The sequence below is a fragment of the Gigantopelta aegis genome, chromosome 12 (genome assembly GCF_016097555.1).
Source record: "Gigantopelta aegis isolate Gae_Host chromosome 12, Gae_host_genome, whole genome shotgun sequence".
Taxonomy (NCBI): Eukaryota; Metazoa; Mollusca; class Gastropoda; order Neomphalida; family Peltospiridae; genus Gigantopelta; species Gigantopelta aegis.
The window spans coordinates 17,586,716-17,613,865 of NC_054710.1; the positions used below are offsets into that span (position 1 = coordinate 17,586,716).

Sequence of the window (27,150 nt, forward strand, 5' to 3'; positions counted from 1 at the left end):
TTAAAATTAACTATGATGGAGCCATACGACTTCCAGGAGTAGTCGGTAGAAAAGAAAATTTGTGTTTTGTTTTTTGCCATTAATATATATATCATCGGTCTACAGGCTGGTAGGTACTGGGTTCGGATCCCAGTCGAGGCATGGGATTTTTAATCCAGATACCGACTCCAAACCCTGAGTGAGTGCTCCGCAAGGCTCAGTGGGTAGGTGTAAACCACTTGCACCGACCAGTGATCCATAACTGGTTCAACAAAGGCCATGGTTTGTGCTATCCTGTCTGTGGGAAGCGCAAATAAAAGATCCCTTGCTGCCAATCGGAAGAGTAGCCCATGTAGTGGCGACAGCGGGTTTCCTCTCAAAATCTGTGTGGTCCTTAACCATATGTCTGACGCTATATAACCGTAAATAAAATGTGTTGAGTGCGTCGTTAAATAAAACATTTCTTTCTTTTTTTCCTCTCTATGACTATCGAAATAACCATATGTTTGACATCCAATTAATTAATAAAACAATGTGCTCTAACGGAGCAAACTTTAACTTCGACATAGTCTTAGAGAGGAAACCCGCTATAGTTTTCTATCAGTAGCAAGGGATCTTTAATATGCACCATCCCACAGACAGGATAGCGCATACCACGGTGGTGCACTAGCTGGAACAATAAATAGCCCAATGAGACCACTGTCGTTAAACAAAACAAACTTCTTCTTGAAGGGAGAAGTTACATTACAAACAAACACAATGAAATAAAATGATCAGTGTTGGCGAACATTACTAGCAATGTTCTGTCCTACGCATGTCACAATCAGAATTCTAGACAGCATCAGAATTCTAGACAGCATCAGAATTTCTAGACAGCATCAGAATTCTAGACAGCATTAGAATTCTAGACAGCATCAGAATTCTAGACAGCGGGCTATTTGGGGAATTAGGAGACCAGACACCGCCGGCTGAGATTGGGTGAATTAGTCTTTCATATTGGTAGTCGGGTATTGGGTGAATTGGTCTTTCATGTTGGTAGTCGGGTTCTGAAATTGGGTGAATTGGTCTTTCATATTGGTAGTCGGATTCTGAGATTGGATGAATTGGTATTTCATATTGGTAGTCGAGTATTGAGATTGGGTGAATTGGTCTTTCATATTGGTAGTCGAGTACTGAGATTGGGTGAATTGGTCTTTCATATTGGTAGTCGAGTACTGAGATTGGGTGAATTGGTCTTTCATATTGGTAGTCGGATTCTGAGATTGGATGAATTGGTATTTCATATTGGTAGTCGAGTATTGAGATTGGGTGAATTGGTCTTTCATATTGGTAGTCGGGTACTGAGATTGGGTGAATTGGTCTTTCATATTGGTAGTCGGATTCTGAGATTGGATGAATTGGTATTTCATATTGGTAGTCGAGTATTGAGATTGGGTGAATTGGTCTTTCATATTGGTAGTCGGGTACTGAGATTGGGTGAATTGGTCTTTCATATTGGTAGTCGAGTACTGAGATTGGGTGAATTGGTCTTTCATATTGGTAGTCGAGTATTGAGATTGGGTGAAATGGTCTTTCATTTTGGTAGTCGGATTCTGAGATTGGGTGAATTGGTCTTGCATATTGGTAGTCGAGTATTGAGATTGGGTGAATTGGTCTTTCGTATTGGTAGTCGAGTATTGAGATTGGCTGAATTGGCCTTTCATATTGGTAGTCGAGTATTGAGATTGGGTGAATTGGTCTTTCATATTGGTAGTCGGGTACTGAGATTGGGTGAATTGGTCTTTCATATTGGTAGTCGGATTCTGAGATTGGATGAATTGGTATTTCATATTGGTAGTCGAGTATTGAGATTGGGTGAATTGGTCTTTCATATTGGTAGTCGGGTACTGAGATTGGGTGAATTGGTCTTTCATATTGGTAGTCGAGTACTGAGATTGGGTGAATTGGTCTTTCATATTGGTAGTCGAGTATTGAGATTGGGTGAAATGGTCTTTCATTTTGGTAGTCGAATTCTGAGATTGGGTGAATTGGTCTTGCATATTGGTAGTCGAGTATTGAGATTGGGTGAATTGGTCTTTCGTATTGGTAGTCGAGTATTGAGATTGGCTGAATTGGCCTTTCATATTGGTAGTCGAGTATTGAGATTGGGTGAATTGGTCTTTCATTTTGGTAGTCGGATTCTGAGATTGGGTGAATTGGTCTTTCATATTGGTAGTCAAGTATTGTAATTGGGTGAATTGGTCTTTCATATTGGTAGTCGAGTCCTGACATTGGGTGAATTGGTCTTTCATATTGGTAGTCGAGTCCTGAAGTTGGGTGAATTGGTCTTTCATACTGGTAGTCGAGTACTGAGATTGGGGGAATTGGTTTTTTCATATTGGTAGTCGAGTACTGAAACTGGGGGAATTGGTATTTCATACTGGTAGTCGAGTCCTGAGATTGGGGGAATTGGTCTTTCATATTGGTAGTCGAGTCCTGAGACTGGGGGAATTGGTCTTTCATATTGGTAGTCGAGTACTGAGATTGGGGGAATTGGTCTTTCATATTGATAGTCGAGTACTGAGATTGGGGGAATTGGTCTTTCATATTGGTAGTCGAGTACTGAGATTGGGGGAATTGGACTTTCATATTGGTAGTCGAGTACTGAGATTGGGGGAATTGGTCTTTCATATTGGTAGTCGAGTACTGAGACTGGGTGAATTGGTCTTTCATATTGGTAGTCGAGTACTGAGATTGGGTGAATTGGTCTTTCATATTGGTAGTCGAGTATTGAGATTTGGTGAATTGGTCTTTCATACTGGTAGTCGAGTACTGAGATTGGGGGAATTGGTCTTTCATATTGGTAGTCGAGTACTGAGATTGGGTGAATTGGTCTTTCATATTGGTAGTCGAGTATTGAGATTGGGTGAAATGGTCTTTCATTTTGGTAGTCGGATTCTGAGATTGGGTGAATTGGTCTTGCATATTGGTAGTCGAGTATTGAGATTGGGTGAATTGGTCTTTCGTATTGGTAGTCGAGTATTGAGATTGGCTGAATTGGCCTTTCATATTGGTAGTCGAGTATTGAGATTGGGTGAATTGGTCTTTCATTTTGGTAGTCGGATTCTGAGATTGGGTGAATTGGTCTTTCATATTGGTAGTCAAGTATTGTAATTGGGTGAATTGGTTTTTCATATTGGTAGTCAAGTACTGACATTGGGTGAATTGGTCTTTCATATTGGTAGTCGAGTCCTGACATTGGGTGAATTGGTCTTTCATATTGGTAGTCGAGTCCTGAAGTTGGGTGAATTGGTCTTTCATATTGGAAGTCGAGTCCTGAGATTGGGGAATTGGTTTTTTCATATTGGTAGTCGAGTACTGAAACTGGGGGAATTGGTCTTTCATACTGGTAGTCGAGTCCTGAGATTGGGGGAATTGGTCTTTCATATTGGTAGTCGAGTCCTGAGACTGGGGGAATTGGTCTTTCATATTGGTAGTCGAGTACTGAGATTGGGGGAATTGGTCTTTCATATTGATAGTCGAGTACTGAGATTGGGGGAATTGGTCTTTCATATTGGTAGTCGAGTACTGAGATTGGGGGAATTGGACTTTCATATTGGTAGTCGAGTACTGAGATTGGGGGAATTGGTCTTTCATATTGGTAGTCGAGTACTGAGACTGGGTGAATTGGTCTTTCATATTGGTAGTCGAGTACTGAGATTGGGTGAATTGGTCTTTCATATTGATAGTCGGGTTCTGAGATTGGTTTGCACAAAGGTCTAAAATGGCGACATCCATTCAGAATGGGTTTTTGTTTTTTTGTTTTCCGGAAAATCCGGAAACGTGCTGTGGATTGTAGTTCCCCGGGGTGAATGCTTGTGGTCGCGTATAATTAATGATAGTATTTCAAGAGTCATGGTCTTACACGAATGACACGAATTCCGCGGAATTAAATGTCTCAGCTATAATAAACTTATTCCGAGTCACTGATAGTTGCATCCATATGTTCATCTGGAGTGGAGTATGTAGTAGTGCTTCCGTAAGAACAACCAATAAACAAGTTTGATCGATCTAGGACTTACACTTTTGATGAAATGAAACTACATACTACAAAACTTTAATGGTTATCTAAACGCAAAGCATTTAATTAAAAGAGTTTAATTAATTAATTTTTAATTCTTTGCACATGTTCTGTGATGAACATCCATAAGTGCAACTATAAACCAAGTTTCATTTGTTTAGGACTTATTATTTTTATTAGAGAAACAGAAAACTGAATAATTTCATATTTTTTTTATACATTAAAGGGCCAAATTTACGAAGCCTGTTTTTCTTTAACGCAGGTATTTAAGCATTGTAAATGGCATCTTCATAAATCAAGGCTAATATTCGTTCCTCGTATTCAGCCTTGATACATGTAGTCAAGATTACTGATATCCACTACTAGCGCCCTCTATTGGAAGAAAATTTGTAACACCGATTATGTCCCTTACACGATAACATCGCTGACCAATCACAGCATCGGTAACATGTGACAATCTTGAAAGCAATATCAAAAATTAACCGCAAGGGAATCTATAAGGAGCGTTGCGATTCGTTGCAATCAGATCTCATCGCATCCAATGAAATTTAAGCATTTTGTGGCACGATTTCTTGACGACATGTATCAAGCCTGAATACGAGGAATGAATATTAGCCTTGATTTATGAAGATGTGTAACTGTATGTAGTTACACGTATGTAAATTTGAAACAGACTTTGTAAACTCGGCTCAATATTTCCAACCATGGCTGTGAAGCAAAACCAGTAATTTGTGCAGGTGTCATTTATTTTGTGTCGCCTTAACATTTTTAGTGCCATTTTGCATTAAAGCAAAGCCATAATTCACACCTGTTTGATCTGTTGTAAATGCAACTGTTTGTCGCAGTAATAAACTGTTTAACGCATCACGCAGAGTACGTATTGCGGATGAACGCTGGTAGTGTTAACCGGCCTCTGCGGTGTCGTGGTTAAGCTGGTAAATACTGGGTTCGCAGCCCGGTACCGGCTCCCACTCAGAGCAAGTTTGATATGGAAAACTTTTATTCTTTCGTCAGAGTTATCTCCCATGAATATCATCTCGGCAACGTCATGGACGTTCTCTCATTGCGAAAATGCGCCATAATTAGCCTTTTACGCAAGATATCTTTTAAATGGTAAGCACAATTAATTGTTACAGAAAATCATATACAGATGTGCCATAAACAAACCAGTTAAGTCTGTTTTCTTTCAAATTTAATGCATTTAAAAACTGTACTTTGCACTTTGAAATGTGTAGCTAATTCCAATATTTGCATGTGAACTCGTCGGCCAGCGACACTAATATCTGGAACACCCTACCTTACACTCAACCAATCAATGATTACAATGGGAATGGGAACTCTATTAACGTGCCCATATCCTTGAAGGTTCAGGCACGCCGACCACGGATCCAGCCTCTGACATCGCCAGTGGGTGGTTCCGGGGCAGGAAATGATTACAAGCTCCAGTGACGCCAGCAACATCTTATTTATCAACTAGTCACATTCAACACTCAACCAATCAATGATTACAAGCTCCAGTGACGCCAGCAACATCTTATTTATCAACTAGTCACATTCAACACTCAACCAATCAATGATCACAAGCTCCAGTGACGCCAGCAACATCTTATTTATCAACTAGTCACATTCAACACTCAACCAATCAATGATCACAAGCTCCAGTGACGCCAGCAACATCTTATTTATCAACTAGTCACATTCAACACTCAACCAATCAATGATCACAAGCTCCAGTGACGCCAGCAACATCTTATTTATCAACTAGTCACATTCAACACTCAACCAATCAATGATCACAAGCTCCAGTGACGCCAGCAACATCTTATTTATCAACTAGTCACATTCAACACTCAACCAATCAATGATCACAAGCTCCAGTGACGCCAGCAACATCTTATTTATCAACTAGTCACATTCAACACTCAACCAATCAATGATCACAAGCTCCAGTGACGCCAGCAACATCTTATTTATCAACTAGTCACATTCAACACTCAACCAATCAATGATCACAAGCTCCAGTGACGCCAGCAACATCTTATTTATCAACTAGTCACATTCAACACTTAACCAATCAATGATCACAAGCTCCAGTGACGCCAGCAACATCTTATTTATCAACTAGTCACATTCAACACTTAACCAATCAATGATCACAAGCTCCAGTGACGCCAGCAACATCTTATTTATCAACTAGTCACATTCAACACTTAACCAATCAATGATCACAAGCTCCAGTGACGCCAGCAACATCTTATTTATCAACTAGTCACATTCAACACTCAACCAATCAATGATCACAAGCTCCAGTGACGCCAGCAACATCTTATTTATCAACTAGTCACATTCAACACTTAACCAATCAATGATCACAAGCTCCAGTGACGCCAGCAACATCTTATTTATCAACTAGTCACATTCAACACTTAACCAATCAATGATCACAAGCTCCAGTGACGCCAGCAACATCTTATTTATCAACTAGTCACATTCAACACTCAACCAATCAATGATTACAAGCTCCAGTGACACCAGCAACATCTTATTCATCAACTAGTCACATTCAAGTGGACTTTCCTGCAGAATAGGGGTCGCATTTTAAACAAAAATAACATGTTCCATAGGCCGGTGTAAATCGAAATTTTAACACTCCAAGACGGAATTTTTTGCATGTCAGTAAAGACTAACAATATCGTTTATGTAGATGAAATCTTCAATATATCGATACATAACAACGAGAGATCATGTCTGCGTAGCAATTAGTTCACTGTATGTTAATTTTAAACATAATTTGTCAGAGAAAAACAAAACAAGATTATCAGGTTTTATTTAAGCAATTGCACACAATGTAGGTTTTTTCCACCGCGATACAGGGCCGTAGCTAGTGGGTGGGTGGGGTGGGGGGGGGGGCAAAACAATTCAGAACAAATTATAGAAACTTAAAGAAAATTCTCTTCTTAACCGTTTAAGGAGTTTTAGACTATTAACTACTCAGTGTGTGTGTGTGTGTGTGTGTGTGTGTATGTATGTGTGTGTGTGTGTATGTGTGTGTGTGTGTGTGTGTGTGTGTGTATTTGTGTGCATATGTGTGTGCGCGTGTGTGTGTGTGCGTGTGTGTGTATGTGCGTACATGTGTTTTCAGTGAATGAGAAACATTTTCTTAAAAGTTTGATTTATTAGGTATAGGCGTGTCTGTGTGTTTGTGTGTGTGTGTGTGTGTGTGTGTGTGTCTCTCTCTCTCTCTCTCTCTCTCTCTCTCTCTCTCTCACTCTCACACAGCCTTTGCTATACGAGCCGCGCGGCACTGGTTCAGTCATGTCGAACGTAAGGTTGGTAGTAGGCACTGAATTCCACCCAGAGTGACCTTTAACGGCTCAGTTGGGGTGGGTGGGGGTGACGGGTGTGTAATGATATGCTCAGACTACCAACTGCCACCAGAAAGTTGGCCAACTTTCTGCTCTCACGACTTCTACGACTGTCCAGTTGCTAGTCTGAACGCTCTTACAACTCGATTATCATTGTATAACCCATTAGTTGTTAATCTGATCTGGGAGTTGGGAAGTTACAACGCAACCGTCGAGTGGGCCAACTTTCTGCTGATAGTTGGTAGTCTGACCCTAGCATAAGACCACTACATTTACTTGTATCTGACTTATCACCAACTATCCACTAAAACAAAACAAAAACATTTAAAAAAAAAAATAAAAAAAAAATAAAAAAAAAAAAAAAAAAAAAAAACATTACCCACTAACCCACTGTCCTGGACAGCGTGCATGTATCTTAATTCAATATAAACACGAAAATGAAGTTCAAATGAAACAAACCCATCCAAATAAATAAGTAAATAAACAGAGTAGAGGAGCGTGGGGGAGGGAGGGGAGTGGGCAAATTGTAAAGATCAGTATCTAATTATGTCGGGAGTAAAAAAAAAAAATCATTCAAATGAATATTTGGATTGCCTTTCAACTGGAGGTGTTTTGGGGGATCGCATATCATTACCGCCGACCTCCCCCCCCCCCCCCTTGTGGGAAGCGTAAATAAAAGATCCCTTGCTGCCTGTCGTAAAAGAGTAGCCTATGTGACGACAGCGGGTTTCCTCTAAAAAACAGTGTCAGAATTACCATATGTTTGACGTCCAACAGCGGATGATAAGATAAAAAATCAATGTGCTCTAGTAGCGTCATTAAATAAAACAAACTTTACTTTACTTTACTTTAATGTAAAAAAAATGAAGCAAGATTGGTGTTCAGTAGGTTTATTGTTCTTATAAATGTTAATAAATAAAACATATACACAGACATCTGCATCACAGCCAGGTTATCACAAGCGTTGAAATCACACTGAAGTTATCACAAACGTTGAAATCATACTGAAGTTATCACAAATGGTAATCATATTTAAATAATTATCAACGTTAATGACACTGAAATAATCATAGTCATTTCCAATTATCACATTGAAATAATTATCGACGGTAAATATCATTGAAAGTAATCACAATCATCTCTATTTATCACATAGAAATAATTATCAACATTAACAACACTGACACAATAATTAACAACGAAATCAAAATTAATTTTAATTATCTTAAAGGTACATAACCCTTTAAAATTATGGCACCCCTGGTTGAAAATTACATTTGGTAAGCGCCATAGTGTTCATAATGCTGAATTTTAGAAAAACGTTTTACTAATTCATCCGGGTGACTTTTCAAAGGTCCTGGACAAAATCAAAGGTTTCATATACTCAGAAGTAAGGCTTAGATGACTACAAATCAACAAATTGTTATTTCAACCAAGAGTTATAGACGCAACTTAATTTAGAAAACGTTTTTACTAATTCATTCTGGTGAGTGTTCAAAGGAGCTGGACAAAGGTGATTATACACGGAAAGAAGGAATTGTTTTATTTAACAACCGACTCAACACATTTTATTTACGGTTATATGGCGTCGGAAAGGTGATTATACACTCAGAAATAAATTTTAGGTGACTACAAGTCAAGAAATTATTATTATTTCAACCGAGAGAACTTATAGACAAAACTACCATACACAATTGTAATTGGGACCCAGTACCTTACTAAATCCAGCGCTAACATTAATCCTAAGTAAAACAGTCATTATGAACACCAGTCACAGTGAAGCTATTATTATCGTAAATATCGTAGGAATAATTATTGTCAACGAATATGACACTGATCTTCAACCAAGGAGACATGTTTGACTCTTCACCTGCTGTAATCACGTGATGTAAGATCAGGGCCCGCGCTTATAAAAAATTTAGAGTCCAGACTCAATCTTTAATGACGTCACACACATACAATCTGCATGGCGTTGTCATGACAATACTGTTTCACTCTATTAGAGTCTCGAGTCTAGACTCTAAAAGTTTTATGAGCACCAGGCCAGATTAGACAAGTGGGATTAGACAAGTGGGATTAGACAAATGAGATTAGACAAGTGGGATTAGACAAATGCATAGACACTGGAGAAATTGTTAAAGGCGCGCACACACGGCATAATACACATTGCTGTACAATACTCAAAACACAAATATAAAGACATAATATTGCCCCAGTTTACAAAACCACACGTGTTTTTTTGTTCTGGTTGTTTGTATTCCATGAGTGTATTTCCTACAGGGAAACCCAATGCCAAAAGTAGGTAAGAAATACACGAATGAATTCCAAAAACCTCAAAAACACATACTTGCAGTTTTGCATTTATTACATACCCTAAAATAGAATTTCCTTTCCAAATTATTGCAAAATATAAGTAACACGACTAGCTCGAGAATTTCGTAATTTACAGAACTATGTCGCTTGTTTACATATCGTTCAGGGCATTCGTCGAAACATGGTCTTATAATAAAAATAGTGGGGTTAATTCCGGAAACGTAATTCCGGAAACGTAGTTCCGGATGTAAAAGTAAATATCCAATAGTGAATTCGGTGACTGTATTGAGGACTGTGTGTATAGAGTCATATTAAATGGTTATGTAATACAATATAATATTAACTAATGCAGTACGTTTATTTGATGATGTCCACCTATCATTGTCATTTCTGCTGCTGCTGCTGCAGTGTTGGTAGAGCACCAACTACAGCAACGATAGGGTGACGATGACATGAAGATTGGAAAAGAAAGGAATGTTAGTTTAACAACGTCAGCACACTTAGTAATAAGGGCTATTTTGTGTGGGTGTTATTTTGTTGTCTGTGATGATGACAATGAAATTCGAAACCACATTAAAACAAAGTCAGTATCTTTAACTCAGTAGCGTGTGGCATGTCATGTACTTGCGGTTAACATAGGCTGTGAAAGAGAGGGACTGGGGAGGTGGGGACTGCACCCAAATCTGAAGATAATGCATTGCCATCCCACCTTCACTTCAAAGTTGAATTAGTATACAACTGGTCCTGTAAGTTGTGGCGTAAGTAAACAACTCCGTGGGAATGAATATATCAATATTAAACACCCTTTTAGACGTGTACTTACATAAATAATGACATAACAGGAATTGCTGAGATGTTTGCAAGACATTGAAAGACATTAAAAACGATTATTTAAAAAATATAAAATAAAAAAATATATAAAAAAAAAACCCACACACACACATACGCATTCACAAACGCACACATGAACATAATCAGGCATACAAAGACAAACATGGACATTACAGATACACAAATACATATTCAGACACACCAACAGACAATACAGCACCGCGGGTGTTTGGAAAGTGGGTCCTTGGGAACATGGGGAATGACGAATACCGAGTTTAAAGATCGCGATACTAAATTATATATACTCTTCAAAAAAAGTAGGGGAACTCTAATAAGAATTTACAATGGCCAAAATTGTAAGGTATATTAGCTGTGGGGAATGGTTATATGATAATAGTGAATTAATTGGGCAAACATTACAACCGGTAGTTCAGTATTACAGTAGGTTTTATGACCACCAAAGATCTTGAAGGACGATTGGGGTCAGAAGTGAAATTTGAAAGTTGACGTGTTTTTTATCCATAAATCAAATTCTAACAATAAAAATGAATAAACACAAAACAATAACAACTGTATGATCAACAGAATGAAAAAGATTAACAGAAATAATGTTCCACAGTGATTAATGGACCTTCCTGGAAATTGTCAAAATCGAGAATGACACCCCACGCACGTGAACGGGACAACTGCGTGATGGATGTGCAAGCTATGGAATGTGTTTCGGTGTGTTGATAAATTGACCTGAGCGTTTTTTACTAGGATGTTTGTGGTCAAAATTTATGTTCGGTCTAATATTTCAGGTTCCCATCTTTTTTTGAAGAGTATATAAACAATGACCGCCATTAAAAAAGCGCCATATTGAAAATGTTTAATTAGCACAGTGGAATGCACAGGCTCGTAACCTTAACCGCACTTGAGGACCATGGAATATACAGACTCGTAACCTTAACCACACTTGAGGACCATGGAATACACAGGCTCGTAACCTTAACCGCACTTGAGGACCATGGAATACACAGGCTCGTAACCTTAACCGCACTTGAGGACCATGGAATACACAGGCTCGTATCCTTAACCACACTTGAGGACCATAACATTTTCTTTTTCTTTTACGTTTGCATCCTGTTCAGTCATAAAGAAAAAAGTAACCTTAAAAATAGCTCAAAATGGTCCACAAATACATTATTTGTTCTCCATACAAAGATACACATTGTGTTTGTGATCACCATCCCATATATATTGTCCCTACTATCCATCGGAGGGAATGTGTGTGTGTATGTGTGTGTGTGTGTGTGTGTGTGTGTGTGTGTGTGTGTGTGTGTGTAGTATGTACTCTGTAAGTGTAAGTGTTTTGTATGCGCGAGAGACTGTTTCATAGTTCGTGTGTGTATGTGTGCCTGTTATGAGTTGTGTATACTACAATATATAATTTGATGTGTGTGTGTGTGTGTGTGTGTGTGTGTGTGTGTGATTGTGTGTGTGTGTGTGTGTGTGTGTGTGTGTGTGTGTGTGTACATGGCGTAAATGGTGCCTTCTGCAAGAATACAAAGAGACAGTAAACAGACATATCCAAGTCACGTGTCCATCAAAATAATAGACAAAGTTTTGCTGTTTTGTAAAGATTCCTTTTTAAGCATATTTCACTAACGTAACACAAACACACAAACACATGTTCAATAAACGTCACTATTCCAGTCAACAGCTCGTTTTTAAAGCTCTTCAAGAATAACCATCGCCATTTTGAAATGTAATTGTTATAAATTATTTACACATAAAAGAAAACGAGAACAAAAGGTAAAAATAAAACAGGCATCAGCGCTCAACTAAGGCAAAAGCGAGATCGCTGCTGAGTGCTAATATCAACACGCTGGGGCTTTTCTTCCACAAGCATTAACGCGCTCTTTAAATAAGGCTCTGGACCCGTGCTTATAAAAGTTAAAGTCTAGACTTTAATAAAGTCCAGACTTTAACGTAATGCTGTTTGATTTGATTTGAATGGCGTTGCCATGACGTTAAAGTCTGGACTTTATTAAAGTCTAGACTTTAAGTTTTATAAGCACGGGGCCTGGTAAGAAAGGGCTCTACGTTACAAGCACGGGGCCTGGGTCCAATTTCACAAAACATCGTAAGCCTAGTTTTACTGGTAAACGTAAATCTACGACTAAACCGCAAATAGTATTGCTATTATAGTACAACAAATATAGTTAGAAATACACATATTTCTTTTTTCTTTCTGGTGTTTTTTTTTTTTTTTTTTTTTTTTTTTTTTTTTCCCTTAAAATGCTCCATTTCCCCTAATGGTGTAATTTTCTTTGTGAAATAAGAAGCCAAAAACTTGTAAATGTATGCCTGGTATAACTGCTAGTCGCAGACGTAAACTTACGATGTTTTGTGAAACTGGTCCCTGCTTGGCGAGACACCATTCATCGGCTACTATCAAACATACATCATTCGCTTACGACGTCCGCGGCCCGTGCTTATAAAACGTTTACAGCCCAGACTCAATCTCTAATGACGTTACACACATACAATTTGTATGTTGTTGCGATGACGTTGAAGTCCCAGACTCTATTATTAGTCTTGAGTCTAAATTTTAAACGTTTTATAAGGACCATGGCCACGTTTCACGAAGCGATCTTAGCACTAAGATCACTTTAGTGCATAAGGTAGCTATGCACTTAACGTGATCATAGGGCTAAGATCGCTTTGTGTAACGGGGCCCAGGGCGCAATTCCACAAAGCATCATAAGCCAAGTTTTCGTAAATCGTAAATCTACGACTAAATCACAGTTCGTATTACTACTAACTTTAGTACAACTAATGTAGTTTGAAGTGCAAACATTTAATTTTCTTTGGTCTTTAAAATGCTCTGTCTTCCATAATGATGTACGTTTCTGCGTGTAAACGTATGACCTGAATCAGGCGCGGATTTAGTGGGGCTCCCCTCCCCCCCCCCCCCCCCCCTCCTATTTTGGGGGTCAAGTTATTAAAACAAATTTATAGCATACACTAGAGTGGAATTACACAAAAATGTGATGCGAGGAAATCGCGTTTCAGGCCACTTAAATTTCAAAATTTCGCGGGGGAGCATGCCCCCGGACTCCCCTAGGTATTTCGCGCCCTCGGCCCCCCCCCCCCCATTTAAAAATCCTGGATCCGCGCCTGTGAATAATTGTTAGTCGCAGACGTAAACGAACAATGTTTTGTAAAATAGGCCTCAGGGCCCCGTCCACGAAGCGATCTTAACCCTACAATATCACCTTAAGTGAATAATGTAATCATGCACTTAAGGTGATCTTAACACTAAAATTGCTTCGTGGAACGGGGCACAGGCCTGGAAATACACGCAGGATAACAGGAAGCGTTCGACGGGCTTTAACAAAAACAAGACTTAGAATTTTATTTTATCTATTTCAGTGATTAAAAAAAAAATTATAATAATAATAATAATATAAAAAATAGTCCCAACAAAATAGACCCGACACAGACGCTTTCACTGAATGGCGGGGGGTTTTTTTTTCTTCTTCCCGATGAAGCTGACATAATAACGTGTAACGAATTGTATTCCCACTCGGCGCAGAACGCTGGACGGCAAGGCGTTACTGATTAACAAACTCGAAACAGTCAGAAGTTATCTCCATGTTCTCCAGGTGGCGCACCTCCACCAGCTCGGCGACGTCCGTCTTGCCCATGTCTCTCAGCGCAGACGACAGGATGGTGACCGCGCCGTCACGTCGGTTCTTCAGGCGGCGCTTCCAGTACAGTAGGATCTTGTACGTCACGTCCGCCATGCCCAGGCCGTTGGCTATCGCGTCGAAACCGAGGCCCGTGATCGTGCTATCGGGAAGGTCAAGGTGAACGGCCAGCGTCAGTCCTTCCTGAACAACCTTGGCGATGTTCATCAAACTCTTGCCGCTGAGAACCCGAGACTCTTTCTCAACTGTAAATACAAACATTCAGTGTGATGGTTTTTTTTTGTTTTTTTGTTTTTTTTTGTAAAGACAAACATTAGTTGAGATTGGTAAAGACGATGATTGATTTTATTGTAATTGGTAAATACAAAGATTAATTGTGATTGATATAGAATCATTAGTTGTGACTGGTATCAACAATCACCAGTTGCGATTGGTAAATATATAAATACATTGTGACCGGTAAATACAAAGATTCAATGTGATTGGTAATAAAACAGATTCAGTACGTTTCGTAAATACAAACATTCATTGTGATTCCCGTGGTATGTGCTGTCCTGTATGGGATGGTGCATATAAAAGATCCCTTGCTGCCAATCGAAAAGAGTAGCCCATGAAGTGGCGACAGCGGGTTTCCTCCTTCAATATCTGTGTGGTCCTTAACCACATGTCTGACGCCATATAACCGTAAATAAAATGTGTTGAGTGCGTCGTTAAATAAAATATTTCCTTCCTACCTTCATTGTGATTCGTAAATACAAACATTCATTGTGACATTCTTAAATACAAACATTAACTGTGATTCGTAAATATGAACATTCATTGTGATTCGTAAATACAAACATTAACTGTAATTGTTAAATATCATCGAGACTGGTCTAACGGTCACCTGTATTTAACGGCCACATGTCCATAAAGGCCACCATAAATTCCGTTAAAATGCATTTCCTTCTTTTTGTTACCAGTATATAACGGCCACCTGTCCAGTGCGGCCAGCGGCCACTATTTTTGGACCAAAATGAATGGTTGGACCTGCTATAAAGGTTACATGATACATTGACCACTAATGTTTTTGTCTAAAGTGGACAGCTGAACTTGCCATAACGGCCATACGGTATATGCGTGTATTTTCCTGTTCCTAACGTTGAGAATAGTCACTGTTTTACTTATTATGTTCGAAGTACACGCTCCAATGCATTATCCATCGTATTTCCATCTGAGTTTTGTGTCATGTTGTCGGTTATCTGAAAGGCGACTTATTTATTTCAACTTATTTTAGTGCTTATATCCAATTAATATTCAAGCACGCTGCCCTGGACACACACCTCAGCTATCTGGGCTGTCTGTCCAGGACAGTGGATTAGTTCTTAGTTGGTTAGTGGTTAGTGAGAGAGAAGAGGGTGTAGTGGCCTTACACCTACCCATTGAGCCCTTAAGAACTCGCTCTGGGTTGAAGCAGGTACCGGGCTGCGAACCCTGTACCTACCAGCCTGCAGTCCGATGGCTTAACCACGACGCCACCGAGTTTTTCACGATGTTTGTTCAGCCATTACTCATGGGCATACTTGCCCTTTTGGTAATTAATGTATTTCTTGATTTCGTAACTGCAAGCTTTGGCGGCTCATGGTCTAATTTAAAAGGTAAATAAAGCTAATACTGATGAGACAGATTAGCGGTTACATAAAATAATCATAATTCCTTGAGTAATAACTTAGAATTCCACGCATGCACATGTCCATATGCTAGTTCCATGCAGTTTATTACCGAGTGCGTTTGTATCCAAAATGCCTCCAAACAATCGTGTAGCGTTAACGTTAGAACACACAGTAACTGTTGAAGCTATAAAAAAAAAAAATCGGAGAAAAATTGCTTAAGTGTGAGGAAGAATTCAAGTAAAGAAGAAAAAATTATTAATATTATTTTTATCTCTTGTTTTTAAATTTTGTAATAACTATTTTTCCTTTTATGCATTCCAGTTTAGCCTACATAGTAAACAATTTCATGTGTTTTTCTTTACCTGTATATAACAGTCACCTGTCCATAACGACCAGTTTTGCTAGGTCCTTGAGTGGCCGTTATATACAGGTTCGATTGTACCAAGATTAATTGTGATTCGTAAACCCAAAGATTAATTGTGATTCGTAAATACAAACATCAATTGTGATTCGTAAATACAAATATCAACTGTGATTCGTAAATACAAACATCAATTGTGATTCGTAAATACAAACATCAATTGTGATTCGTAATACACAGATTCAGTGTGATTCGTAAACACAAAGATTAATTTGATTCGTAATTACAAAGATTAATTGTGATTGAAGGTAGTTTGCGAGTCTTTGTGAGCTTTAGAAGACATTTTGCCCCCAGCTACCTCGCTCCGACGCCATATAACTGTAAATAAAATGTGCTGAGTGTGTCGTTAAATAAAACATTTCCTTCTTTCTTTATTTTCAGCTAACTCGCGAAAATTCTGGCTAACTCCACCAAAGGGCAAATCCATGGTGGCTGTCGGGGACCATACTGAAAATCGGAAATCGACATATCTCACATAATACGTCATGTAGAATCACGATTAAGCTATTTCCATTGCACAGAGGATGCCTAATCTTCTAGTGTCGGTATTTTTGCAAGCTGAGGTTAAACTGATATTCAAGTCCAATACGGGCGTTGTCCAACACATTGGTAATTTAAAAAGCCGGGAACTTCTGAAATGGTTGAGCTAAATCATAAGCTAGGTGTCTAATTGCACTAAAAGGAGGATGTACAATCTTTAGGAGAGATTATTTTTGCAATTTTAGGTCATCATTTTCATTTCAACTTATTTTCGTGCTTATATCCAATTAAGGTTCAAGCACGCTGTCCTGGGCACACACCTCAGCTATCTGGGTTGTCTGTCCAGGACAGTGGGTTAGTTGGTTAGTGAGAGAGAAGAGGGTGTAGTGGCCTTACACCTACCCAACTCGCACTGGGTTGGAGTCGGTACCGGGCTGCGAACCCTGTACCTACCAGTCTGTATGGCTTAACCACGACGCCACCGAGGCCGGTTTAAGGTCATCACGACCTTCAAATCCAAGATGGTCGTTGTTCATTATTTTGAACATTAGAAATGAGGCATCTACATATATTTCCACTAAACATGGGATGGACAATCGTTGTCTGGGGTCATCTTTGCAATTCGAGGTCATTTTGACATTGAATTCTAATATGGAGAGCGTAGAAGCTGCATTGAAACATTGAACAGCGCAATATACTAGTATTTTAAAATAATTTTATGTATGCTGGAACTGTTAATTAAATGAACCAAAGTTCGTTATGTAGGCCTACGATTGGTCATAACTGAGATCGTTTATTTCACAAGATGGAAGAGGGAAATGTTTTATTTAACGACTCATTCAACACATTTCAATTACGGTTATATGGCATCAGACATATGGCTAAGGACCACACAGATATTGAGAGAGGAAACCCGCTGTCGCCACTTCACGGGCTACTCTTTTTTATTAACAGCAAGGGATCTTTTATATACACCATCCCACAGACAGGATAGTACATACCACGGCCTTTATTACACCAGTTGTGGGGCACTGACTGGAAAGAGAAATAGCCCAATGGATCCACAGTCGGGGATCGATCCTAGACCGACCGCGTATTAAGCGAACGCTTTACCACTGGGCTACGCCCCGCCCCCTTCACAAGGTGGCGCTCCATCTGTCACCTCAGTAATCAGACTCGGACAGATTAGAATCTTGATGATGTGCTGCCAACATCCGAGTTACTGTATGTGTCCAGGGTGTTCCGCGGCTGGGGGTTCATAGGAGCCCTGGACACATTTTGCAAACGGCACGCCATTTTGCACTGACCAAGCTCCAGCCAAGGTGTAAGGAGGATGCCCTCAAATTGCAAAACTACCTGCACCAGACGATTAGGAACCCTACTGTGGTTGGTAATTACAGGATATTAAACGAGCTTCCATTTCGTATCATGTTCATGTCCCGAGTGAAAATTTTTTATTTCACGAGGGACATACACATGATACGAAATGATAGCGAGTTTAATATCCTATTTATTACCCATAATCGATCTTAATTCATATCACTCATCTCGTTTCGTTGACGTTCTTGCAAGGTTGTAGTGCACCACTTGATGACGTCATTGTGTGACGTCAAAAGTGTTACGTCCCACTTGGCATTTTAGTGGGACGTATCACTTTGATATGTACCTATATAGTTTTAACCATATGGGTAATAAATGAGCTTCTTACACACCCGTTGGTGAGAATATCATGCATTATTTAAGATTACACATATCCTGGTCACACACGTACGTGTGTTAACAATTTCAAGACACACGACTGGCTGCTCCTAGCTGATGACCAGGGCCCCGTTCCACGAAGCGATCTTAGCCCTAAGATCACCGTAAGTGCTTATGTTAGCTGTGCAATTACGGTGATCTTAGGGCTAAGATCGCTTCGTGGAACGGTGCCCAGGTCGCCAATGCCATACGTCCAATAAAAATCTACACGATGGAAATCGATTACACTGTGACGTATAGTTAACCTGGCAATCATGTGTCTGTGGTGTGTATGTCAGCTACATGTTGTAACTCGTTGTTTAAAAACGTATCAAACTCGCCTTCGCTCGTTAGATACATTTTAAAACAACTCGTCGTGAGATAATAGTATCTGATGGCCGCGCATGTATTATTCTCTATTTCTTTAACCATTTATGTGACGAGTTGTGAGATAAATGGTATCTAACGAACACGAATGTATTATTCTTTTTTTTACATATCCTCAAAAACCAGGTTTTAAGCACATTTTAACATATTTTTCGACTAAAAGATATTTAGAACCCTTTGCACTTGTGGCTGACTTACGCATCACACATACATGATTGGCAGGTTAACTATACGTCACAAGGTAATCGATTTCACTCATGTTGTTTTTCATTGGATATATGGCATTGGTGACCTGGTCATCACCTAGGAGCAGCCAGTCGTATTTCTTGAAATCGTTAACACACGTACATGTGTTAACAAGTATGTGTTATCTTAAACAACGAATGATGTTCTCACCAACGGGTGTGTAAGAATAGGTATTGAGTTGAGCAATATGCCTCCAATTTAATGCCAGACCGATATAGGAGTGCCTTTGCGAAATTTCGACCGCCCGATATGAGAATCTGCCGGCAGATCAACGATTCTGTCAAATATGTTATAGCAAATCTGTTGAGGATGAAATTCAAGTTTTTATAAACTGTCCGTTATATGAAGATCTTCCAGTATGCTCAGTTGTGTCGTACACATGTTATGTTGTTACCTGTTTTAAAAAACGTTATGTGTTTTAATGTCAGAGCCTAACCTTGCATTTGTATCAGCCAAAACTGTTTTTATATATTTTACAACGTTGTAAAGACTTTTTAAATACACAATAGCGTTACTATTTTTATTATTTTAATTGTACATACTTGTATTATTAACTACACAGTCTCTCGTAATTCTGCAAAGAATATCTTATGTACTGTTATGTCTGTTTTAGTTTGTAAATGTGTGATGTACAGAAGGTGAGACGTTCATAAATTATCTGTCTGTCTGTCTGTAAACGTTTCAAGGTGTGAGATTTGCTCCAAAAAGCTTAGATTCAGGGGCTACAGATATTTGGTCAGGTTCATTAACACGCCGTTAGGGGTCTTTGCTTACCTTAAATCAATGTGTTCTAGTGGTGTCGTTAAATAAAACACACTTTACCTCTGTACCGGTTTTCTCACCTATTTTCGCTCTTCTCGGCAACCTCGTCAGTCGCTCGGTGACGTCAATGGAGATCTGTCTGCTGGATCTCGACGCTGATTGGTCAATCTTCGGCTCCGGCACCGACGTCGACACCACTGGGCAGCTGAAGCTGACCTGCGCTTTCTCCGGTTCGGGTTCGGGTTCCGGTTCCGACAACACGTTCGACCCTTCCGGTCTGAAGTACAACTTGACCGCGTCCTCGTCTATGTTCACCTTGAACTGTATCTTCGCGTTTTCCTTGTCTCCCGCCCCGTGCACCGCAGTCAGCTCGACGATCCCGCTCAGCGCCTTCTCTTCGTTATTCCTTGGCTCGATCGTGAAACTCCGGTAACTCTCGGGCAGATACTTGAAGTACTCAAGCACCTTGTTGTCGTGGAAGTCGCTCTCGAAGCTGACCTTGACGTCGCCGTGGAAGTTCACCTCCCAGTGGTGGCCCTCGAATACCTCCAGGGTGTCAGGCTTTCGCTTGCACTCCTTGGCAGAGAGCGCGCGCCTGTTGTTGAAGAACTTGTTTTCCTCCTGCGCGGTGCCGCGCTCCTCTCTCTTGAGGTGTATGAATCCGGCGCACGTCCGCTTGTTTATCCTCGCCTCGGCCCGGTCTTCGGGAAACGCTTCGACGAGAACGCGCCACGACTTTTCCCGTACCGACAGGAACACGGATAGCGCTACACTGTCCTGCATCGTCCGCGACTCCAGAACGGAGGCGGCGCGTGGCATTGCCGTCTGTCTGCTCGGCCTAGTCTGACACACGCAGAACCTGTCGCAGAAGAAAGGAATGTGTTAATACATACTGTTCAAGGGCGTAGGATGGGGGGTTCGGGGGGGGGGGATTCGGACGCTGAAGCAAATGGTCCGCTTTCAGAACTAAAACATATAGGTTTAAACATATGGAGTTTCTGGTGGTACAAAAACAAAATAGAAAAATGGTCCACTTGGTTCATATTCAAACACCACCCCCAACATTTATTTATTTGCCTGGAGACAAAGTGTTGAAATAACCATATTTTAGACACCAAATAGTCACAATTTAAAAATGTTCTGTGGTGTCGTTAAACAAAGAGACCTTCCTTTCATTTGATCGCCGTTACCTTGACAAGTGTCTGACGTCACACGAGACCGAGTTGCGCGTGAACCTGTAGTGTGACTTGACGAGGACCCAGCCCTGGTCGTCTGTCCTGGTCACCACGGCGATATCTTCCGTGCTGTCCCCCTCCACCTCCACCCCCGCCGGAAGCGGAAGTTTGACGGTGGCTGCGCGCTTGAAGGTCGGATTTATGTTGGGCAGGATGTCGATGAACTCGCTGGCTGTGACTAGATCGCGACATTCCGTGGGGAACCACGCTTTACAGAACTGCAGCGTTTCGGGAACGATCGGCTTTATCTAAAAATAGAACACAAGTTTCAAACGAAGGCGTTTTCAGAAAACCGGGCACTCGTGAACAATTTGTGTTTTGTGTTTTCTTTTAGCAAACGTGGGCCCATATTTTCGAAGCAATCTTAATCGAAATTGTAAAATCATCGTAAGCTATGACGTCACTTAGCGCTTATATTGCTTCGAAAATCCATAATTATCGAACACATAGAGAACTTTATTGCGTCTTTTCTGTGTTTCTTTCATTCTTTCATTCTTTCTCTCTTTCAATAACATTTATTTCTGTTCATATTTAAATTACAAAACTATATATTACTGTCGTGACATGTATGTATTATGCGTTCTCAAGACTCGAGTCCGTTCTCAAGACAAGAGTCCGTTCTCAAGACTCGAGTCCGTTCTCAAGACACGAGTCCGTTCTCAAGACATGAGTCCGTTCTCAAGATTCGAGTACCCGTGCAAGGAAGAAAACTCCCATTTAATTAAAATGTTTACGTAATTTTGCCATTTGCTTGCCGTCGGTTACATTATATGGCTATGAGACGTGGAAGAAAAACAAAAGTTGAATATATGGAATGCAATACAATGGCATGATTTGGCATCCATGTTTAGCGCTGGAATTAAGATGTATAGTGCTATTTCACTTTATTCCTTTTGTCTCATTCTCATCTAGCATGGGTGTACATAGGATTTTGAAAAGGGGGGTTCCAAAATAGATTGCAGAGATATTGGGCATATATTTCTATGTTGAGTAAATATAATAATGTCAGATGTCAATGTCAGATATGTTAAATTATTAAAAAAGCGATTTCAGGGGGGGGGGGGGGGGGGGGGGGTTCGGTCGAACCCATCATACCCCCCCCCCCCATGTACGCCCATGTCTAGTTGGGTACTCGGAACCGGGTCGAGTTTAAGGGAGGTTAGTAGGTATGTATGTATCTTGGTAGGTACGTTGGTAGGTAGGTAGGTAGGAAGGTTGGTAGGTATATATGTATCTTGGTAGGTACGTTGGTAGGTAGGTAGGTAGGAAGGTTGGTAGGTATGTATGTATCTTGGTAGGTACGTTGGTAGGTAGGTAGGTAGGAAGGTTGGTAGGTAGATATGTATTTAGGTCGGTAGGTAGCTAGGTAGGTAGGTAGGTAGGTTGGTTAGTAGGTAGGTAGGTTGGTTGGAAGATAGGTAGGTTGGTAGGAAGGTAGGTAGGTATGTAGAGAGGGAGGGAGGTAGGTTGGTAGGTAGGAAGGTAGAGAGGTAGATAGGTTGGTAGGTAGGTAGGTTGATAGGTAGGTAGGTAGGTAGGTAGGTCGGTCGGTCGGTCGGTAGGTAGGTAGGTAGAGAGGGAAGTTAGTAGGTAGGTAGGTAGGGAGGTTTAGTAGGTAGGTAGGTAGGTTGGTTGGTTGGTAGGTAGCTACGTAGATAGGTAGGTATGTACATAGGTAGGTTGGTAGGTTGGTAGGTAGGTAGGTATGTACATAGGTAGGTAGGTAGGTAGGTAGGAAGATAAGTATGTAGGTAGACAGGTAGGTTGGTAGGTAGAGAGGGAGGTAGGTAGATCGGTAAGTTGGTTGGTTGGTCAGTAGGTAGGTAGGTAGGTTAGTAGGTAGGTAGGAAGGTAGGTAGGTAGATAGGCAGGTACGTACGTACGTGCGTAGGTACATAGGTAGGTAGGTTGGTTGGTTGGTTGGTTGGTTGTTTGGTTGGTAGGTAGGTAGGTAGGTAGGTAGGTAGGTAGATACGTAGATACGTAGGTAGATTGGTTGGTTGGTAGGTAGGTAGACAGGTAGGTAAGTACATAGGTAGGTAGACAGGTAGGTAGGTAGGTAGGTAGGTACGTACGTACGTACGTACGTAGGTTGATCATTCTGGGAGTCAGTAGTACCACTATACTGCATTCAATATTTCATTCATCTTTTTCTTTCGAGGATCTATCTTTGACACACTCGATTACTAATTAGCAGGTGTTTTATAATCCACACTTTAAATCATATATATCAATGTCATATACTGAACAACATTTGCTCAGTACAAATACCAGTACCAGTCAGAGTCGTCGTTCTATACGTCACCTGTAATGAACACTGTATGTTCTGGTCTATTCCCTTTTTAGGAAAGCGGATGCTGATTTGCCGGTTCCTGCGCGCGTTGTACAGGCAGCCTTGCGTAGTGACGTCAAATACCTCTCGCTTCGGAGTGAAGGTCACCACGAAGATGCCGAGTTTCGTCAGCTCGAGTTCGATACACGGCGGACTCGAGTCCTCCTGGAACAGTCCAACAAAGTTACAGTTAAAGTTTGTTTTGTTTAACACCACCACTAGAGCACATTGATTTATTAATCAAACATTTGGTTAATTTTTCATATATATTCTTAGAGAAGAAACCCGCTACATTTTTCCATTAGTAGCAAGGGATATTTTATATGCATCATCCCATAGACAGGATAACACATACCACGGTCTTTGATATACCAGTCGTGGTGCGCAGGCTGGAACGACAAATAGCCCAATGAGCCCACCGATGGGGATCGATCCCAAACCGACCGCGCATCAAGCGAGCGCTTTACCACCGGGCTACATCCCGCCCCGCGTCCAACAAAGCCCGATTAAAGAGACAGACCCTAGTTTTTAAACACTACGGCGTATTGTTCACTATTAGAGACGTTTTTGATAATTGAAATGAGATATTACTTACATCTTATTGTTAATATTATCCATTTCTTACATCGAAGTGTATGTGGTCACCCTGGTGTTTGTAATACCGCGAAATGTTATTTTAATAATTCTGTAAACGCACGTACTTCTAAGAAATAACGGTTATAGAGACCAGCTCCAGTCTGTTTTTAGAGAGTATTTTCACGTTTCAACGTTACACACTATAGTAACTTCGTTCAGATGTGTTTCAAGGTTGTAGACTGACCAAACTTAGTGTCACCACGACTGGTATATCAAATGCCGTGGTATGTGCTATCCTGTCTGTGGGATGGTGCATACAAAAGATCCCTTGCAACTAATGGAAAAAATGTAGCGGGTTTTCTTTCTAAGACTATGTGTCAAAATTACCAAATGTTTGACATTCAGTAGCCGATGATTAACAAAGCAGTGTGCTCTAGTGGTGTCGTTAAACAAAATAAACCTTTTTTAGTGTCAGTTTCCATGGGCTGAAACAAGGATATGTGACTTTAATAGGACCGTACCTAAATTGGAACGGGGAAAGTTGCCTCGCCAAACATAAATACATTCATTCTGATTCATTTCATCTTAATTATTTCCGTGCTTGTATCCAATTAAAGGGACATACCCTAGTTTTGAAACACTAACACATATTTTTGACTATTATAACCGTTTTTGGTAACTTTAACTAGATTTTATTATTTAGATTATCAATTTCCGTACATTCGAAGTGTTTTTGGTTATCCTGGTGTTTCTAATATTACAAAATGAATTTCTCATATTTTTTTAAAACACACGTGCGTCTAAGAAGTAACAGTTATGGAGTCGAGTTTAAATCTATTTTTTGAGGGTATTTCACCATTTCAAAGTCACAGACTCATGTTTCACTCAATTGTAACTTTATCCAAATGTGTTACAGGTTTGTAGATTAACTAAACTTAGTGTTAATTTTCACGGGTTGAAACTAGGGTCTGTCCCTTTAAGCTTCAAGCACACTGTCCTGGACACAAGACTCAGCTATCTGGGCTGTCTGTCCAGGACAGATGGTTAACGGTTAATTGTTACAGGTTTGGTGAGCGAGAAAACAGGAAAACCCTAACCCTAACCCTGACCTATTTAATGGCCTAACAAAGTATTACCTGAACAAAAATAATTCGATTTGTCCCTAAATGTACTTTATTCAACCATCTTCATAACCACCACACTCCATTTATTAATGATATTTTGTAAAAATAATTGAATTATGGCAATGGTCCTTAATTCAAAAACTAAAATTGCCGAGAGGGTTGGCATGGATTTCATTCCATCATGGTTTGGATTTCATTCCACCATAGATTTGGTTTCCAACAATTAATGTAATTTTTATTTATTATCCATTTTTAGAGAAATACGGTCCTTAAATCCGTGACAGTGTGCTTTTAAAGAGGGAGTCCAGCTACTCTTTCCAGAGTGAGTCAAGCGACAGTTTATTCCAGTACCTCGGTGGATCCATTCAGCTGATTGGGTTTGTTCTCGTTACAACTAGTGCACCGCAACTGGACATAGGCCGTGATACGTAATTTCCTATCTGTGGGAAAGTGCATATAAAAGATCCCTGTCTGCATTAGGAAAAATGTAGCGGGTTTCCTCTGATGACTACGAGTCATAGTTACCAAATGTTTGACATCAAATAGCCGATGATTAATTAATCAAGATGCTCTAGTGGTGTCGTTAAACAAAACAAACGTTAACTTTTATTGCAGTAAAAATGTACGAACAACAAAACCTTTAAATAAACCCTCTCCAAATGTATCAGGGGCGTAGCCAGAAAGCAATTAGCATTATGCATTCTGAGCCTTTTCTGAGGCATTTTTTTTCTATCTTTTTTCGAGGATGATATTTTATAGAACAATTACAGACAGCCTGGACTTATTGCCGGATTTTTTTACATTACGCACATGCGTACTGTGTGTAATGAGCGCTACGTCTTTGTATATGACAGAGATTTAAGAGAGTCACTTTACGATGCCAACTACACGACACCGATATGTCCTTATAAAAGTAAAGTAAAGTTTGTTTTATTTAACGACGCCACTAGAGCACATTGATTTTTAATCTTATCATCGGCTATTGGACGTCAAACATATGGTCATTCTGACACTGTTTTTAGAGGAAACCCGCTGTCGCCACATAGGCTACTCTTCTTTACGACAGGCAGCAAGGGATCTTTTATTTGCGCTTCCCACAGGCAGGATAGCACAAACCATGGCCTTTGTTGAACCAGTTATGGATCACTGGTCGGTGCAAGTGGTTTACACCTACCCATTGAGCCTTGCGGAGCACTCACTCAGGGTTTGGAGTCGGTATCTGGATTAAAAATCCAATGCCTCGACTGGGATCCGAACCCAGTACCTACCAGCCTGTAGACCGATGGCCTGCCACGACGCCACCGAGGCCGGTATGTCCTTATAAGGGCATTCCAAAATAAACATGATCTGATTTCCTTTCAAAAAAAGAAAGAACAAATGAAAGAACAGAAAATACGAAAGAAACAAAAATAATAAAGATCACATAAAGGAAAAAAAAGAAAAGAAAAAAGAAAACTGACAAAATAAAATAATTAAAATAAAACAAATACTTTTTTCAAAAACCCAGTGTTTATCCAATCAGTGTCGTCCTTCCATTTGCCTTTGACGTTAAGTTCCATGTGTTGATCGTCGATTGGGTAGAACGGCAGCTGAACAATGACCGGCTTCTTCAGAGTGGCATGTGATGACGTCAGGTGAAAATATTCACTTGCGATATGCTCGTCTGGGGCCAACTGGGGATTTTGCCGCCATCTGTCTGACGGCGCTAACACCAGACACGTTATATGATCTTTCTTTAAGAACGTTCCTTCCTCGATAGAGATCTTCGCGCCAAGAGGCAGCCCGAAGCTGCCTCCCTTTTTGCCCGGCGTGTATGATACTGATAAACTGCAATATATACACGATATGCATGTAATTACATAGTGAAACAGGATAACGTGTGTGCGTGTACGATACTGATACACTGTAATATATACACGATATGAATATAATTACATAGTGAGACAGGATAACGT

At 40.2% G+C, this 27,150-nt stretch overlaps 3 protein-coding genes across 9 annotated transcripts in view; all 3 read right to left on the reverse strand.

Moving 5' to 3' along the window:
• Window positions 1-828: 828 nt before the first annotated feature.
• On the reverse strand, window positions 829-2,250 carry LOC121385868 (early nodulin-75-like). Its single transcript, XM_041516657.1, has one exon. It carries the CDS (start codon window positions 2,248-2,250, stop codon window positions 829-831), a length of 1,422 nt encoding a protein of 473 aa, XP_041372591.1.
• Window positions 2,251-2,308: 58 nt separating this feature from the next.
• Window positions 2,309-5,075, reverse strand: LOC121385869 (extensin-like). Its single transcript, XM_041516659.1, has 2 exons — window positions 5,002-5,075; window positions 2,309-3,737 (listed from the first exon to the last, which is right to left on the reverse strand). The coding sequence occupies exons 1-2, from the start codon at window positions 5,073-5,075 to the stop codon at window positions 2,309-2,311; spliced, it is 1,503 nt and encodes a 500-aa protein (XP_041372593.1).
• An 8,864-nt stretch (window positions 5,076-13,939) lies between these two features.
• The window catches only part of LOC121386465, a 54,171-nt gene continuing 40,960 nt past the window's right edge, over window positions 13,940-27,150 (reverse strand). For 6 of the 7 annotated variants that reach the window (XM_041517372.1, XM_041517367.1, XM_041517369.1 and 3 more), the window contains exons 3-8: window positions 26,686-27,022; window positions 23,469-23,660; window positions 21,119-21,411; window positions 20,009-20,787; window positions 16,005-16,079; window positions 13,940-14,488 (exon numbers count right to left, since the gene is read on the reverse strand). In XM_041517372.1, the coding sequence (XP_041373306.1) occupies window positions 14,148-14,488; window positions 16,005-16,079; window positions 20,009-20,787; window positions 21,119-21,411; window positions 23,469-23,660; window positions 26,686-27,022 (2,017 nt within the window). In that variant the 3' untranslated portion in view covers window positions 13,940-14,147. The remainder of the gene's footprint in view (window positions 14,489-16,004; window positions 16,080-20,008; window positions 20,788-21,118; window positions 21,412-23,468; window positions 23,661-26,685; window positions 27,023-27,150) is intronic. The other variant, XM_041517371.1, reaches the window with a different exon arrangement.